This window comes from Dendrobates tinctorius, unplaced genomic scaffold, assembly GCF_039654945.1.
Source record: "Dendrobates tinctorius isolate UK_male_01 unplaced genomic scaffold, ASM3965494v1 ptg000082l, whole genome shotgun sequence".
Taxonomy (NCBI): Eukaryota; Metazoa; Chordata; class Amphibia; order Anura; family Dendrobatidae; genus Dendrobates; species Dendrobates tinctorius.
This window is the reverse complement of record NW_027361750.1, coordinates 9,794,359-9,810,206: the sequence shown is the minus strand read 5'-3', so window position 1 is coordinate 9,810,206 and position 15,848 is coordinate 9,794,359. Positions and strand designations below refer to the sequence as shown.

General features: G+C 48.6%; 1 protein-coding gene across 1 annotated transcript in view; it reads left to right on the top strand.

The window, feature by feature from the left end:
- The first annotated feature begins 891 nt into the window (after window positions 1-891).
- The window catches only part of MCMDC2 (minichromosome maintenance domain containing 2), a 90,642-nt gene continuing 75,685 nt past the window's right edge, over window positions 892-15,848 (top strand). Inside the window, exons 1-3 of the mRNA XM_073583892.1 lie at window positions 892-1,051; window positions 11,391-11,521; window positions 11,611-11,670. Of these exons, the coding sequence (XP_073439993.1) occupies window positions 946-1,051; window positions 11,391-11,521; window positions 11,611-11,670 (297 nt within the window). The 5' untranslated portion in view covers window positions 892-945. The remainder of the gene's footprint in view (window positions 1,052-11,390; window positions 11,522-11,610; window positions 11,671-15,848) is intronic.

Genomic DNA, 15,848 nt, shown 5'->3' with positions numbered 1-15,848 from the left:
GCTGTATGTTTCTGACAGGACTGGGCTGTATGTTTCTGACAGGACTGGGCTGTATGTTTCTGACAGGACTGGGCTGTATGTTTCTGACAGGACTGGGCTGTATGTTTCTGACAGGACTGGGCTGTATGTTTCTGACAGGACTGGGCTGTATGTTTCTGACAGGACTGGGCTGTATGTTTCTGACAGGACTGGGCTGTATGTTTCTGACAGGACTGGGCTGTATGTTTCTGACAGGACTGGGCTGTATGTTTCTGACAGGACTGGGTTGTATATTTCTGACAGGACTGGACTGTGACAGGACTGGGTTGTATATTTCTGACAGGACTGGACTGTGACAGGACTGGATTGTATATTTCTGACAGGACTGGACTGTGACAGGACTGGGCTGTATATTTCTGACAGGACTGGACTGTGACAGGACTGGGTTGTATATTTCTGACAGGACTGGACTGTGACAGGACTGGGTTGTATATTTCTGACAGGACTGGACTGTGACAGGACTGGGCTGTATATTTCTGACAGGACTGGACTGTGACAGGACTGGGCTGTATATTTCTGACAGGACAGGACTGGGCTGTGACTGACAGGACTGGGCTGTGACTGACAGGACTGGGCTGTGACTGACAGGACTGGGCTGTGACTGACAGGACTGGGCTGTGACTGACAGGACTGGGCTGTGACTGACAGGACTGGGCTGTGACTGACAGGACTGGGCTGTATATTTCTGACAGGACTGGACTGTGACTGACAGGACTGGACTGTGACTGACAGGACTGGACTGTGACTGACAGGACTGGGCTGTGACTGACAGGACTGGATTGTATATTTCTGACAAGACTGGGCTGTATATTTCTGACAGGACTGGGTTGTATATTTCTGACAGGACTGGGCTGTGACTGACAGGACTGGGCTGTATATTTCTGACAGAACGGACGGTGGACAGACATGAGCTGGGCTCCAATCTTTAACCACATGAGGGAAGCTGCTCTCATATACATGGACAGAAGCCGAGGTCTACAGAAATTTATAGAGGACTGCAAGAACTATAACGGTAAAGCTAGAAATCACTGCTTTTTTAATACACACTTATAGTATGGTTTTGATAATAATGTGGTGTTCTTCAAACAAATAGGACCAATACGGAAGATTAACTAAGAAAATTGTTCAGAATGTGCCGTTCAGGGCGTGTGCCATATTTCTGTTCCAGTGCACAAAATGTGTTGGGGCACTTTGCCATCCTTTGGCCTCACTCACACATCCATGTGTCGCTGACGTGTGATCTCAGTTTTTTTCACAGATACAAAACGTGCCCATTACAGTTAATAGGGTTGTTCACATATATGGTAAGTGTTTTTCACGTAAGCTAATACTCCTGTTCCCTATCTCTAGTATGCCCACTCTATTCTAATCCCACTCTTGTATGCAGTTACACTACACTGTTCCTAAACTTAGAAACAGTACATACACAATACAGCAACATTACATTAACATGAGTGATACATGTGTACAGTTGTAAAGCAGGTAAACGGATACAGTAATGCAAAGTTGCAGAGCAAGGGTTAACAGGAATGTGGTTTAATTAACAGTAATGAACTTCTCACAGGGAGACAACAGGAAGGGGGAAGACAGGTTGCACAAGTCTCCCTATAAACTTGAATTTATCGTGACTCCGCTTAGTCGCCTGTAGTCCAATAGATGATGTAATGCCGGTGAGGGCCAACACGGCGTCTTCAAGCTTTCTGCCCAACACACGGTCACGCTTCTGGCGGCAGCGCGCAGTTCCGGTTTTGGCCGCTGAGCTCCTAGTCCATTGAACGGCAAAGCCAAATTATGAAGCTCCGCACAAGTCTCTCCTCAGCGTGTGCTCCCTTGTGCACCCACCTCCAACTGGATGCACGCACCACGATGTCTGACTTGGCGCTCGTCCCTCAGTACGCCCGCCGGTACCTAAACACCGGCACCGCTTTACCCGGCGCCCGTCTCTGTGTGCCCAACGGTACCCGGGAGTCCTCACTGACCCCGTCCTGGGTCTCTGCTCTGCACTTCAACTCAGTTTGCAGCGCGCAGCCGGTCCCTGCTCTCCCCTTCGGTGGGAATTTTCTGCCTTTTCCCGCGCTAAACCCTGCAGTCTCCCTTCGCTTACCACGCCCCCTCCTTTCAGGTCATAGGTTCGTTCCGTCTCCTTTTACCCTCCCCCTGCAACTCTGGACGTGGCCTTGGCAGTTCCGGACCCGGCATGTCAACTATAGGCACTCCATGTAGCCTAAAAAAGTCATGATATTGGAGTCACCCACATAGCTGAGACTTTACAACCATAAATATAAATATTCTCTTTTGGCTGATATCTTAGTCATGTTTCAAGTGTCTTATTGTGGTGTTCATAGTAGTTACCTATGGGTGGTACTAGAGAGAGTGTTTTTTCCATATAAAACCTTGTTAGCCTACGGTTTTGTGTTTTCTCCTTTGCCTCATTGGGGGACACAGAGACTGTGGGTGTATGCTTCTGCCGCTAGTGCCACTAAGTGGAAAAAAAAGAGGTTAGCGCCTCCTTCGTAGTATACACCCTCGCCCCTATTGCGGGCGGAAATCTGTTTTTGCTTAGTGTCCATGGAGGTTTTGCTCCAGACTTTTTTCTTTTTATTTTATTTTTACTATGAAGATGAGACGGGGCAACGGATCCTATTGAAAGGGTCCGATTTCCCCAAACCATCAACGGGCGAGCACGCGTTGAGTATCCTTTCCCGCACTGTGGGACATATCTGGGTCTTTTTCCCCAGACTTCTATTTTTTTCTTTTTTATTTATGAAGATAAGACAGGGGCAACGCATTCTATTGAAAGGTTCCGATTTCCCCAAACCATCAACGGGCGAGCACGTGCGAGTGTCCCTCCACGTATCCTCTTCCGCGACGTGGGACATGATGCCGGACTTAGCCCTGGCCACCGCTAGGTATTGAAACCATGGGCTTGTACAGAGGCACAAGACTAGTCCGTACTGCCCCCACTGCTCCACCAACGCTAGACGGCGGTGCTGCAAGGCGGCGGACGGTCCCTCTCCTCAGCCCTAGAAGGTGACGGAGTTAGGGTGCCTGCACCATCCTGGATGTTACCCCCCCTACCCTCTACCTGGTTGGATCAAGGCGTCAGCATACAGGGCACGGATGGAGGTACAGGCAGCTGGGAGGGCTCTGCGGCATCCGAGGCAGGCGGCCAGGTGGAGCACTTCATGCGGCGCTTCCCACGGTCCCCCGTTTTGCCCCCCGGATGGCGGGACGGATGCTGTTTTCAGTACAGCCCCCGCTCGTCCGAGAGCGGCTGGTATCCAGCCCGCAGCTTAGAGCTGGGTATTGTCCGGCGCTGTCCTAGGCCTCACAAGCGGATTCTAAAAATCCAGCCCGCGGCTTCGGCTGGGGGTAGGCCGCGGCCGGAAGCCCGGTGTGACGTCACTTCCTCCGGCCCGCCCTCCAGAGAAGGAGACGCAGCGGGCCGGGCACCAGAAAAATTGAGTTCCTGGCTTCACGCGGGGTAGGCCGCAACGGGGCTCACAGGAGCCTTCGCTGTCGGCCCGCCCCGCAACATATTGGCGGAGAGGCAGCGGGTGCGGGGGACACCGGAGCGGGTAAGTGCAGCCCCGTCCGTGAGGCACGCTACAGCTCGTGCGGGGCCCCCCCCACTCAGGTCCCTGGCAGGGCAGTGTCCTGGCGGATATAATATGGCTGGGAGAGGGAAGATACACACGTTGATTTACGCTGCATGCAGCTCCTGTAGGGCTTCGTTTTCGCGGGCGCAGAGCAGCAAGTTGTGCGAAGCCTGCGACTCCAAACGTGCCCAGGAGCCCCCCCCCGCAACTGAGCCTAGTGATCAAATCCTCCGGAATGGGCCTATCACTATCGCAGTCTATGGCATCGCTTCAAAGGTAATCGAGTCTCTTAGCGCCACAGATAGGGGCAAGAATTATGGCTCGCTTATCTGGGAAGGTTCCTCCACCTCACAGGAGTCTGTCGGTCTGCAGGGGCCACTCTCACTCCAGGCAGACCCGGAGGAAACGAATCCACACGGTGTCGCCTAGTCCATCCGGTGCCTTGGCATCCATAAGCTCTGCTTCTCGCTCCCCGTCCTCAGTGGTTGATAGCGAGCAGACCTCAAATTGCGACTCAGACGAGCCCCTAGACCTGGACACTTCAGTGTCACGTGAAACAGTGGGCAGCCTCATAGAAGCCGTCAATCAGGTGCAGCGGCACGGAGAATTTCCAGACCGGCGTTTTCTGGGGTCAAAAGGCACTCGAAATGAGGTATCCGTTTGCTCCGGACCTCCGTAAAAAATGGATGGAATCCCCGATTGTGGATCCTCCGGTTTTACGCCTGGCCACTAAGACCCTGTTATCTGTTCCTACTGTTTCCTTGATTAAGAGAGCCTAGTTCATGCAGTATATGAGGCGTCAGGGTCTGCACTCGCTCCCTCGTTTGCAGCAACTTGGGTAGCTAAGGCTATGGTATCATGGTCGGGAAGCAAGTACGCGCAGGATCTACCTGCAGAGATTTCGGAGGTCGCAGGTCAGATGGCGACGGCCGGAGACTGTAATTAATGCGTCTTTGGATGCGGTCAATTGTTCGGCACTTGCTGCCGGTAATGCAGTCTCTATCAGAAGAGCCCTGTGGTTGAGGACATGGCGAGCCGATTCTACTTCCAAGAGGTCCTTGACTTCCCTGCCTTATCAGTGCGGCCGCCTATTTGGTGAAAAGTTGGATCAACTTATCTCAGACTCCACAGGAGGGAAGAGCGGGTGTCTCAATCAACAAAGGTTTAAACCGTTTTTGTTTTTTTTCGTCACTCAATTCAGGCACATTTTCAGGCCTTTCGCAACCCTGGGTAGACTATGGGGCCCAATTCCGCCACCTCAGGCGACCCAACCAGGATGGCTCGGGACCTTTGCCAGACGACACCGGCAGGGGAGGCGGCCGCCTACTCTGGTTTCACCACGTCTGGGTCAATGGCGCTCGCGACGCATGGGTAAAGGAATTGGTGTACTCAGGTTACAAAATAGAATTTGTTAGTGGCCCTCCAAGACGGTTTTTCCTTTCCCGACTTCCCAGGGTAGATGCCCAGGTAAGGGCTCTATTGGGAGCCATCAAATCGCTCCAGCACAACGGAGTAATGGTTCCAGTGCCGGAACACGTAATAGCTCAGAGGGTCTATTCCAACCTCTTTGCGGTTCCCAAGACGGACGGGTCGGTCAGGCCTGGGTTGGACCTGAAGCTTCTGAACAGTTTAGTCAAGATCAGACATTTTTGGATGGAGTCTCTCCGTTCAGCCAGCTCGGCCATAGAGCAGGGAGAATACTTGGCCTCAGTAAACATCCAGGATGCATATCTGCATATTTCCATTTTTTTCTCCTCATCAGAGGTTCTTGCGCTTCGCCATCATCGATCAACATTTTCAGTTCATAGCCCTACCCTTCGGACTAGCCACGGCTCCCAGAGTGTTCACAAGGGTTATGGCAGTTATCATGGCCATACTGCATTCTTGAGGCATGGTCATCTTGTCTTATCTGGATGACCTCTTGGTCAAAGGCCCTTCAATATGGGCATACGAGGAAGATAGCATCACGCTGGAGACCCTTGCCCGCTTAGGTTGGTTAGTCAATGCGAAGAAGTCATCCCTTGTGCCAGCTCAGAAGATTTCCTTCTTGGGAATGATCTTCGGCACTGGCCGAGGGCTGGTGATTCTCCCTCAGGTAAAGATACTGGCTCTCCGGCAGAGAGTCCGGGCACTTCGCCAACCAGTCCCTCATACTATCCGAGCTGGGATGAGGTGTCTAGGGAAAATGGTGGCAGCAATGGAAGCGATGCCTTTCGCCCAGTTCCATCTTCGCCCCCTGCAGCACGCCCTCCTGTCGGCTTGAAACAAGAACCCTTTTCACGCCCGATCGGCAGTGTCGTCTGTCCTCTCAGGTCAGGCAGTCTATCGGATGGTGGATAACCAGGTCCTCTCTGACCCAGGGGAAACCCTTTCCCCCAGACCGTTGGCGGGTGGGGACAGCCAACGCCAGTCTCCTCGGCTGGGGAGCGGTGTGTCACCACCACACAACCCAGGGACGGTGGTCACACCAGGATGCACGCCTCCCGATCAATTTATTGGAGATACGAGCAGTTCAGCTGGCACTCCAGAAGTTTGGGCACCTTCTAGCAGACCACCCTGTCCGAATTCAATCGGACAGCGCCACAATGGTGGCTTACATGAATCACCAAGGGGGCACCTGCAGCAGAGCAACCTTGCACGAGGTAGAGCTCGTTCTTCAGTGAGCCAAAGCAAAGATACTGGCTCTCCAGCAGGGAGTCCGGGCACTTCGCCAAGCAGTCCCTCATACCATCCAAGCTGGGATGAGGAGTCTAGGGAAAATGGTGGCAGCAATGGAAGCGATGCCTTTCGCCCAGTTCCATCTTCGCCCCCTGCAGCACGCCCTCCTGTCGGTTTGGAACAAGAACCCTTTTCACGCCCGATCGGCAGTGTCGTCTGTCTTCTCAGGTCAGGCAGTCTATCGGATGGTGGATAACCAGGTCCTCTCTGACCCAGGAGAAACCCTTTCCCCCAGACCGTTGGTGGGTGGGGACAGCCGACACCAGTCTCCTCGGCTGGGGAGCGGTGTGTCACCACCACACAACCCAGGGACGGTGGTCACACCAGGAGGCACGCCTCCCGATCAATTTATTGGAGCTACGAGCAGTTCAGCTGGCACTCCAGAAGTTTGGGCACCTTCTAGCAGACTACCCTGTCCGAATTCAATCGGACAGCGCCACGATGGTGGCTTACATGAATCACCAAGGGGGCACCTGCAGCAGAGCAACCATGCGAGAGGTAGAGCTCGTTCTTCAGTGGGCCGAAGCAAACCACTCTGTGTTTTCGGCAGTTCACATCCCGGGCGGGGAAAACTGGGCAGGAGGCTTTCTCAGCCGGGAGGGTCTTGCGTTCGGAGAGTGGTCCCTACATCCCCAAGCCTTCCAGCAGATTTGTTAGCAGTGGGGAATGCCGGATGTGGACCTGATGGCTTCCAGAGTGAATGCCAAGGTGCCCACATAGGTCGCTCGGGCCAAGAATCCGAAGGCAATCGCTGTAGATGTGTTGGTTCTGCCATGGAACCAGTTTCGCCTCCCGTATCTCTTTCCCCCGCTGCCACTACTTCCAAGAGTCGTCAAGAGGATCAAGACGGAAGGTGTGCCGGCAATCCCGCTCACCCCAGTTTGGCCGTCGAGCGCGGTACGCAGATCTAATGCTGCTACTCACCGACGTGCCTTGGCGTCTACCAGAGCGCCCAGATCTACTTTCTCAAGGGCCAATTTGCCACCCGATCACTGAGGCCCTGGGTTCGACAGCATGGCCGTTGAATCCTGGATTCTAACCCAGGCAGGATTCGGGAGCAAGGGGGTCGATACAATGATTAGCGCCCGAGAGCCCGCTTCAGCACGAATTTACCACCACACCTGGGAGGTGTTCTTCGCTTGGTGTTGAGGCCGTGGTTGTTCTCCATTGAGATTCTCGATCCCCAACATCTTGGCTTTTCTCCAGTCGGGCTTAGAGAGCCCGGATATCTGTTGGTAGAGCATTAGACTCTGGCTTTGCCCCAGGTTCCCTCAGGAGACAAATATCTGCTTTATCCATTCTGTTCCGGCGCAGAATTGTTACCAATTGGCAGGTGAAGACTTTCATCCAGGGAGTCTCCCACTTGGTACCTCCCTATAGGGCGCCCCTGGTCGCCTGGGACCTTAACCTGGTACTAAGTGTTCTGCAGGAAGCTCCATTTGAACCACTTCAGGTAGTTTCTTTGAGGTACCTTTCCTGGAAGGTGGTGTGCCTGGTGGCCATCACTTCTATCAGGCGGGTCTCGGAGCTGGCGGCCCAATCCTGCCGAGCTCTGTTCCTCACTTTCCATAAGGAAAAGGTGGGGCTCAGACCATCCCCTCCTTTTCTCCCGAAGGTCGTGTCCTCATTTCATTTTAATGAGGATATTGTCTTGCCTTCTTTTTGTCCAGCACCGGTGCACCGGGTGGAAAAGGCTCTTCACACATTTGACATGGTAAGGGCCCTACGGAGATGCATGTCAAGGACGGCATCCTTTCGTCAGACGGACACGCTGTTCGTGCTCCCCAAAGGGCGCAGGAAGGGGCTCGCTGACTCAAAATCGACCAGAGCCAGATGGATTCATTTGACTATTCAGGAGTCCTACCGCATTAGAGGCACACCGATTCCAGCAGGGATCAGAGCGCACTCTACTTGGGCAGTGGGCGCCTCTTGGGCGCTTCGGCACCAGGCTTCGACAGAACAGGTTTGCAAAGCGCAACCTGGTCCAGCCTGCACACATTTACCAGATATTGTAATAGTCATACTCGGGCCTCGGCGGATGCAAGCCTGGGGAGAAGGATTCTCCAAGCTGCGGTGGCGCACCTTTAACCATGAGGGCATGTAGCTTGGACCAGTGAGTCAATCTCCCACCCAGGGACTGCTTTAGGATGTCCCACAGTCTGTGTCCCCCAATGAGGCGAAGGAGAAACATGGATTTTTGTGAGTACTCACCGTAAAATCCTTTTCTCCGAGATGCTCATTGGGGGACACAGCACCCACCCTAGTAGCCAGTTGGCTCTTGTTTTGTTTAAAGTTTATATGCATTTACTCATTTGATATAAGGGTGGTGTTTTTGGACATGTTGTACCTGTATTAAGGCTGATTTTGTTGTCCTCCTACTGCTTTGGCACCAAACTGATTTCCGTCCGCAATAGGGGCGAGGGTGTATACTGCGAAGGAGGAGCTAACCTCACTTAGTGTCAGCCTCCTAGCGGCAGAAGCATACACCCACAGTTTGTGTCCCCCAATGAGCGTCTCGGAGAAAAGGATTTCACGGTGAGTACTCACAAAAATCCATGTTTTTTGTTTTTTTTTGTTTTTTTTTTTAACCAGGGAGCATTATCTGTATGGGGTCTCTATGAAGACATAGCCTACAATATTTATATACTGTGGTAGAGCAGCTCACTCGGCTGGACACAGAGGTAGAAACGGAACACTGTCTCTTTAAAAATGTGCTTGGTTTATTAAAAGCAGCATAAACCAAGCTTGGAAAAATAAACACAGCGCTCTGGGCAAAACAAAACACATTCATTCTCCTAGCGGGGATCAGCCCCCTCAAGGTTAGCAAGGTTCAGGTCCTTTAACACGGGCAAAAATTTTCCTGGAGTGCTTCCTCTCCAGACACAGAACACTGCTGCCTTTGGAAGCTAGCTTCTTAAAGGTCTGGGGCTTAAAGGGAATCTGTCACCTGGTTTTGGCGGGCGATGAAAACGAGGTTGGTCCGGTCCGATGGGTGGTGTTCCCGATGTGTGCCGCCTCCCCATCCTTGGCCGCCGTCCGCAGTTTTTTGAGGAATAGGAGTAGGTCTCCGCCATTTGTTGCGCGTGCGCTAAGCATTCTTGGCTAGCGCACGTGCAGTATGCTTTGCCCAACTGCGGGCAAAGCCAAAAGGCCTGGCTGCGCATGCGCCGGTTAACTAAGACCCGGAAAACGGCAAAATACTTCCGGGGCTTAGTTAACCGGCGCATGTGCAGTCAGGCCGGACCGACCTCGTTTTTATCGCCCACCAAAACCAGGTGACAGATTCCCTTTAAGCCCCAGATCTTGTGACTCCTCCCATGTCAGTGACATGACTGTGACACCACTCAGGTCCTGTCAGCACATGGCGGTGTTGGCTCTGCAGGTGGAGATAAGTTGGACACCCTTCCACCCACTCTATAGGCCCCATTATATTTAGCGATGCACCAGCGATCCCTACAACGATACGACCCGGTCAGGATCGCTGGTGCATCGCTAAATGGTCGCTAGTGAGCTGCCAAACAGGCAGATCTCACGAGCGATGCAGCAGCGCGTGGCGGTCGACACCTGTCACACGTAGAGAGGGTGACGTCTTCCACCTGTGTCCATGGAGTCGCTCGTCAGCAGGAAGCCGGCGACGAGAAACGGACCAGGCCGATCTCGCGCGATCAGCGATATCCAGCGGGGAGCAGGGTCGGCGGTAAGTGTCACATGTAGCGAGATCGCTACCGATATCGCTGTTGCATCACAAAATCTGTGACGCTTTAGCGATATCGCTAGCGATCTCGCTATGTGAGAAGGGGGCTTAAGGCTGTCTACATAAAAGCCAACAAATTATGCAACTTATCCGAATAGAACAAGGAAGCATATGCCATAGGTAAAATTAAATAACCTTTATTGAAAACAGAATAAAAATATTGAGTAAAATAGGAGACACATATGCAAAAAACGCACTGCCTAACAAAGTTATATACCCAACTGACAAATAGACTAGTGTCCTAATACAAGCCCTATCTATAAGCTATGAGTAGCTAGCATGTACAGAAGATATATTATAATCCCAAATAGACCCTTAACAGGTTACAATAATTAATAGGATACACAACAGCATAGCTGAGAGCAGATCACCAAAGTACTAACAAAAAGTATTAGCATTAAGTAATGTATCAAATCAATGAAAGGGATATATCCTTTTGCTACTGATTACACTGTCAGAAAACGCTGATCACTTGAACACATGAAAGACACATATCAAATTAATAAAGAGCATAGTCTAAAAAATAGTGTTTGAGAAAAAACTAATAATGGAAAAATCACCATGTGCATATATTTAAAGGGCATAATGCCTCAGGAATAAAACATGGCATCCAACAACCTTTACATATGTTTAAGAGTCAAGTGCTTCTAATAAGGCAATCAGCATGACAGGCAGCAAAAAGTAAACAGCAAAGTAAAGTGACAATAGTGCAAATAGAGGAAAATACGACCTAGTTTTGGCAGTGCAGATCCCTGACGCGCGTTTCGCGTGTGGCTTCTTCTGGGGGGGTCTCTGTGAATTTTGCAAATTAGCTTAACCCTCACAACACTTAGTGTGCTGGAGGAAGAACTCTGGGTTTTATATCACTGACGCCATTAGGCGTAGTGAAACATATCTCCCCTCCAGCACTTTACCAGTGACTTTGTCACAATACCTATAGAATGATTGCAACTTATAGCCATTTAAGAGAAGTAGCCCATTTCACCTTGGTCTTGCCCCAGTTTTAATGGCTAGCAAAGGATAATGCTCGCTGTAAGGGCTGCTGTGTTTGCAAAACCAACCTATTTTGCCATTTGGAGTAATTAGCTTTGTAATGGTCTCAGGCGGAACCTAGAGGTAGCCTTTTCCATCCTTTCTATGGGGCACACCATCCTCTAGCACACCGTTGGTGAGGCAGTCTTGTTGTTTCCTCTTCTGAATTAATACATTAGAAAAAAATTGATAAACGTTTTTCCTTGTTACTTGTTAGACTGAATGGTCTCAGACTTGTTTCTCTACAGAGTCCGGTCAGAGTTACGCCGTCTACCGATTTGTAATCTCTGTGAACCCCATGGATATCACTGAGCTGAATGCTACTCTTGGAAACTATATATTACATGAGCCTGTGAAAGCCGCGAAGATCTTCCAGTCGGTATGTTTTTTAAATCCACAAACCTTCAGATGATCTCTTTTGTAACTTGTGTGGCAGGAGTTGCTTTGGTTATATTCTCTGTATTGTAGGTGTGCGATGCTGCAATAAGAACTCTCTCCCTGATTGGGGAATACCAGGCTGAGGTCCAGGTATGGGTATTAACTATTCCTTTATCATCACATTGGTTGTTTAACAATAGTGCAAAATGTTCTTACACATATATAATCTATTATTTTGTTTCCCTTAAGTTGCAATTATTTCCTAAGAAATCAGAGGCAATAATAATTTGGGCCTGGAATTTTTCCTAATGGACCCACAAATGCTTTATCTCTTTAGTAAAGAATACGGTTACTTTTCTCCTCCGCAGACATCATTACAAATGGTACCAGAAACACCGAAAATAATTTTCTAGAATAAACATGAATTTTTTCCATTTAATATCATATGGTTTAACAATAAATCATTGCCTAATATACAACAGGTGAAATAAATATTTAACACGTGACCAATTTTCTAAGCAAATATATTTCTAATTGTGCTATTGACGTTAAATTCCCACCAGGTGTCTGTAACAACCCATCCAACACACACAGGCAAAGAAATCCAACCTTAGATATCCATAAATTAAATTATATGTAATAATGAGAAATGACACAGGGAAAAAGTACAGAAATGTAATTAATTCTTCGTACAAAAGCCTTTGTTGGGGATGACTGCTTCAAGATGCCTCCTGTGTGGAGAAACTAGTCGCATGCGTTGCTCAGGGGTTGATTGTGACTTGTAGGATCGCTACTACCAACAGGTGGCGCTATAGAGTTCAAGTCCTCTTCAGAGAAAAAGAGGCAATTAGCATATTATTCTTCCACACAAACACTCTTCACATCCTGAAGGTCCTGTGGGCTCATTCTATGAACTGAGCTTTAGTTCCTTCGATAAGTTTTTTTTTTTTTTTTGGATTCAGGTCAGGTGATTGGCTGGGCCATTCTAGCAGCTTTATTTCCTTTCTCTAAAACAATTTGAGAGGTTCTTTAGCTGTGGGTTTGGGATAATTGTTTTGCTGAAATGTCCACAGTTGTTTCATCTTCATCATCCTGGTAGATGGCAGCAGATTTTATCAAGAATGTCTTGGTACATTTCAGCATTCATCCTTCCTTCAATTATATGAAGTTTGCCAGTGCCATATGCTGAACAGCAGCCCCACAATATGATGTTCTGACCTCCACACTTCACCTTTGGTATCGTGTTTTTGGGGTGATATGAAGTGCCTTTTGGCCTCCAAACATGGTGGGTGTATTATGGCATCCAAAATGTTCGATTTTGGTCTCATCCCACCAGACTATAATATCCTAGCATTTCACAAACTTGTCTAAGTGTCGTTTACCAAAATTTAAATGTGCTTGGACATGCTTTCTGTTCAGCAATGGAGTCTTGCGTTGTAAGTGTGTATACAGTATATGCCATGGAGGTTGAGTGCATTGCTTATAGTTTTCTTTGAAACAATTGTAACTGCTGATTACAGGTCTTTGTCTTTCTGTAGCTCTCCACAGGTAATTCTTGGCTCTTTGACAGCTCTTCTGATAATTTTTTTCAGTCCTCTGTCTGAAATCTTGTGTGGAGCACCTGGTCGTGGCCAGTTTATGGTGAAATTAGAATGAGAGGTAGGAGAGGAGGCGTCCTGGCACGCCTTCGGAGGAGAGGATTCAGAACAGCTCTTCCTTCACTCCACTTGGCTAATGTCCGTTCCTTATCTAACAAAATGGAGGATCTGAGCTTACTTTGTAACATGACATCTGATATGGCCAATTCATCTGCTCTTTGTTTTACTGAGACCTGGTTGAATGAGACCATCCCTGATTGTAGTCTGGATCTACCTGGTTTTGTTATCTACAGAGCTGACCGTGATTGTGTAGCTTCAGGTAAACAAAGGGGGGGTGGGGTATGTCTCTACATCAACACTAGCTGGTGCTGTGATGTTAACATACTGGGAAAAGTTTGCTCTCCAGATCTAGAGTACCTTGCACTCAATTGTAGACCATTTTACTCTCCAAGAGAGTTTTCATCTATGGTTCTGGTTGCAGTATATATTCCCCCTCAAGCATCTGTTAAAGCTGCTATTGGTGAATTAGCTTGCAAAATATCAGAATGGGAGAAAGGATCTCCAGAAGCATTTGTGATCGTAATGGGGGACTTTAACAAAGGAAAACTCAACCTGGATCTCCCCAAATTTACTCAACATATAAACTGCTTCACGAGAGAGAACAATACGCTTGATCACTGCTATACAGTCGTAAAAGGGGCCTACAGGGCAGTGAGGAGAGCAGCAGTGGGCTTTTCAGATCATTGTCTAATTCATTTAATTCCAGCCTACAGGCAAAGGTTGAAAACATCCAAATCTACAGTTTATACAAAGAAGACATGGTCTGAGGAGGCAAAATTGCAACTACAAGCATGCTTTGAATGCACGGACTGGGAGGTATTCCAGGAAACATGGGTCTGGATGAGTGGGTTGATGCAGTGTCCTCATATATCTGTTTTTGTGAAGACACGTTTATTCCATCCAAATCTGTCCACTTTCGGGGAAACAACAAGCCGTGGTTTACAAATAAAGTCAGGTTGATCCGTAAGAGAAAAGAGGAGGCTTATAAAGCAGGCGATATTACTGAATTCAAGAAACTTAGGAACTCGCTATCTAAAGAGATCAAGTTAGCCAAACACGAGTATGCAAAGATTCTGGAGGAAAGGTTCTCCTCAAAAGATACTAGATCTGCATGGAGAGGATTAAGAGAGGTCACCAATTATAAAAGCCACCCCACTATAGTGAACCCCAGCAGAAGTCTGGCAGCAGAGTTAAATGAATTCTACTGCAGATTTGAGGCAAGCTTTACACACAGTGGCTATTCATCTCTAAGCTCCTCAGTCTGTTCATATAAAGATCATTCATTGTGCAACACCCAAGTAGTGATCTCCGAGGCAGAGGTGATACGCATCCTGAAGGGACTTAAGGTCAAAAAGGCACCTGGCCCTGATGGTGTATCTCCAATGTGTCTGAAAGTATGTGCTACCCAGCTTGCCCTATACTGACAAATATATACAATGTGTCACTGAAAGAGTGCGTTGTACCTCAGTGTTGGAAAAATTCCACAATTATCCCTGTCCCCAAGAAAGTGGGATCCTCTGAGTTGAATGACTATAGACCAGTAGTACTCACATCTGTAGCTATGGAAGTCTTCGAAAGAATTATGATGTCCCACCTGATAAAATTCACGGAGAAGCTATGGGACCCGCTTCAGTTTGCCTATAAGGAGAATCGTTCAGCAAACGACACTGTCAATCTGGCACTGAAGTACATTTTGGATCATACAGATGAACTGCACTCATATGTCCGGATTCTTTTCATGGACTTTAGCTCAGCGTTCAATACCATTGATCCGAATTTACTTCATAAGAAAATGGTAGCTCTTGGAGTCCCTCTCAACTTATGCTTGTGGATTTATAACTTCCTGACAGCCAGGATACAGAGTGTAAAAGTTGGACCATTCACTTCGGACACCTTGGTCACAAACATCGGGGCACCTCAGGGGTGTGTTTTGTCCCTGTTACTGTTTTCTCTCTATACGAATGATTGCATCTCTTCAGCAGACTCCGTAAAAATCTTGAAATTTGCCGATGATATGACACTGATTGGTCTCATCAGGGGAAATGCTGAAGACTTGTATCGGAGTGAGGTGGAAAGAATATGTGACTGGTGTAAAGCCAATAATCTTGTACTCAGCACTAAAAAAAACTGCTGAGATGGTTGTGGATTTTAGGAAAGATCAACATGAGATACTTCCAATCTACATCCATGACGAAGTGGTTCTTAGGGTCACAGAGACCAAATTCCTTGGTGTTATCATCTCTCATGATCTTAAATGGGGGAAAAACGTGGATGCTGTTATAAGAAAAGCACAACAGAGGATGTTCTTCCTGCGTCAGCTGAAAAGATATGGTTTGTCTAAGAATCTGCTGATCTTTTTCTTTAATACTGTCATCAGATCTGTGATTTGTTCCTCTCTGATAGTCTGGTATGGGGGAGCCACTGCGCATGACAAACTCCGCTTACAAGGGACTTTCAGAACAGCAGAGAGAATTATAGGTTCCCCCCTGCCTAAAATCCAGTATCTTTATGATAAGAGTATTCGATCCCATGCATTGAAAATTTCATCCGATCCCTCTCACCCGGGACACTCCTCATTCCAACTACTCCCTTCAGGACGTCGCTTCAGAGTCCCCAAATGCAGCACCAACCGCCATATGAACAGCTTCTATCCACTCTCTGTTCAACAAT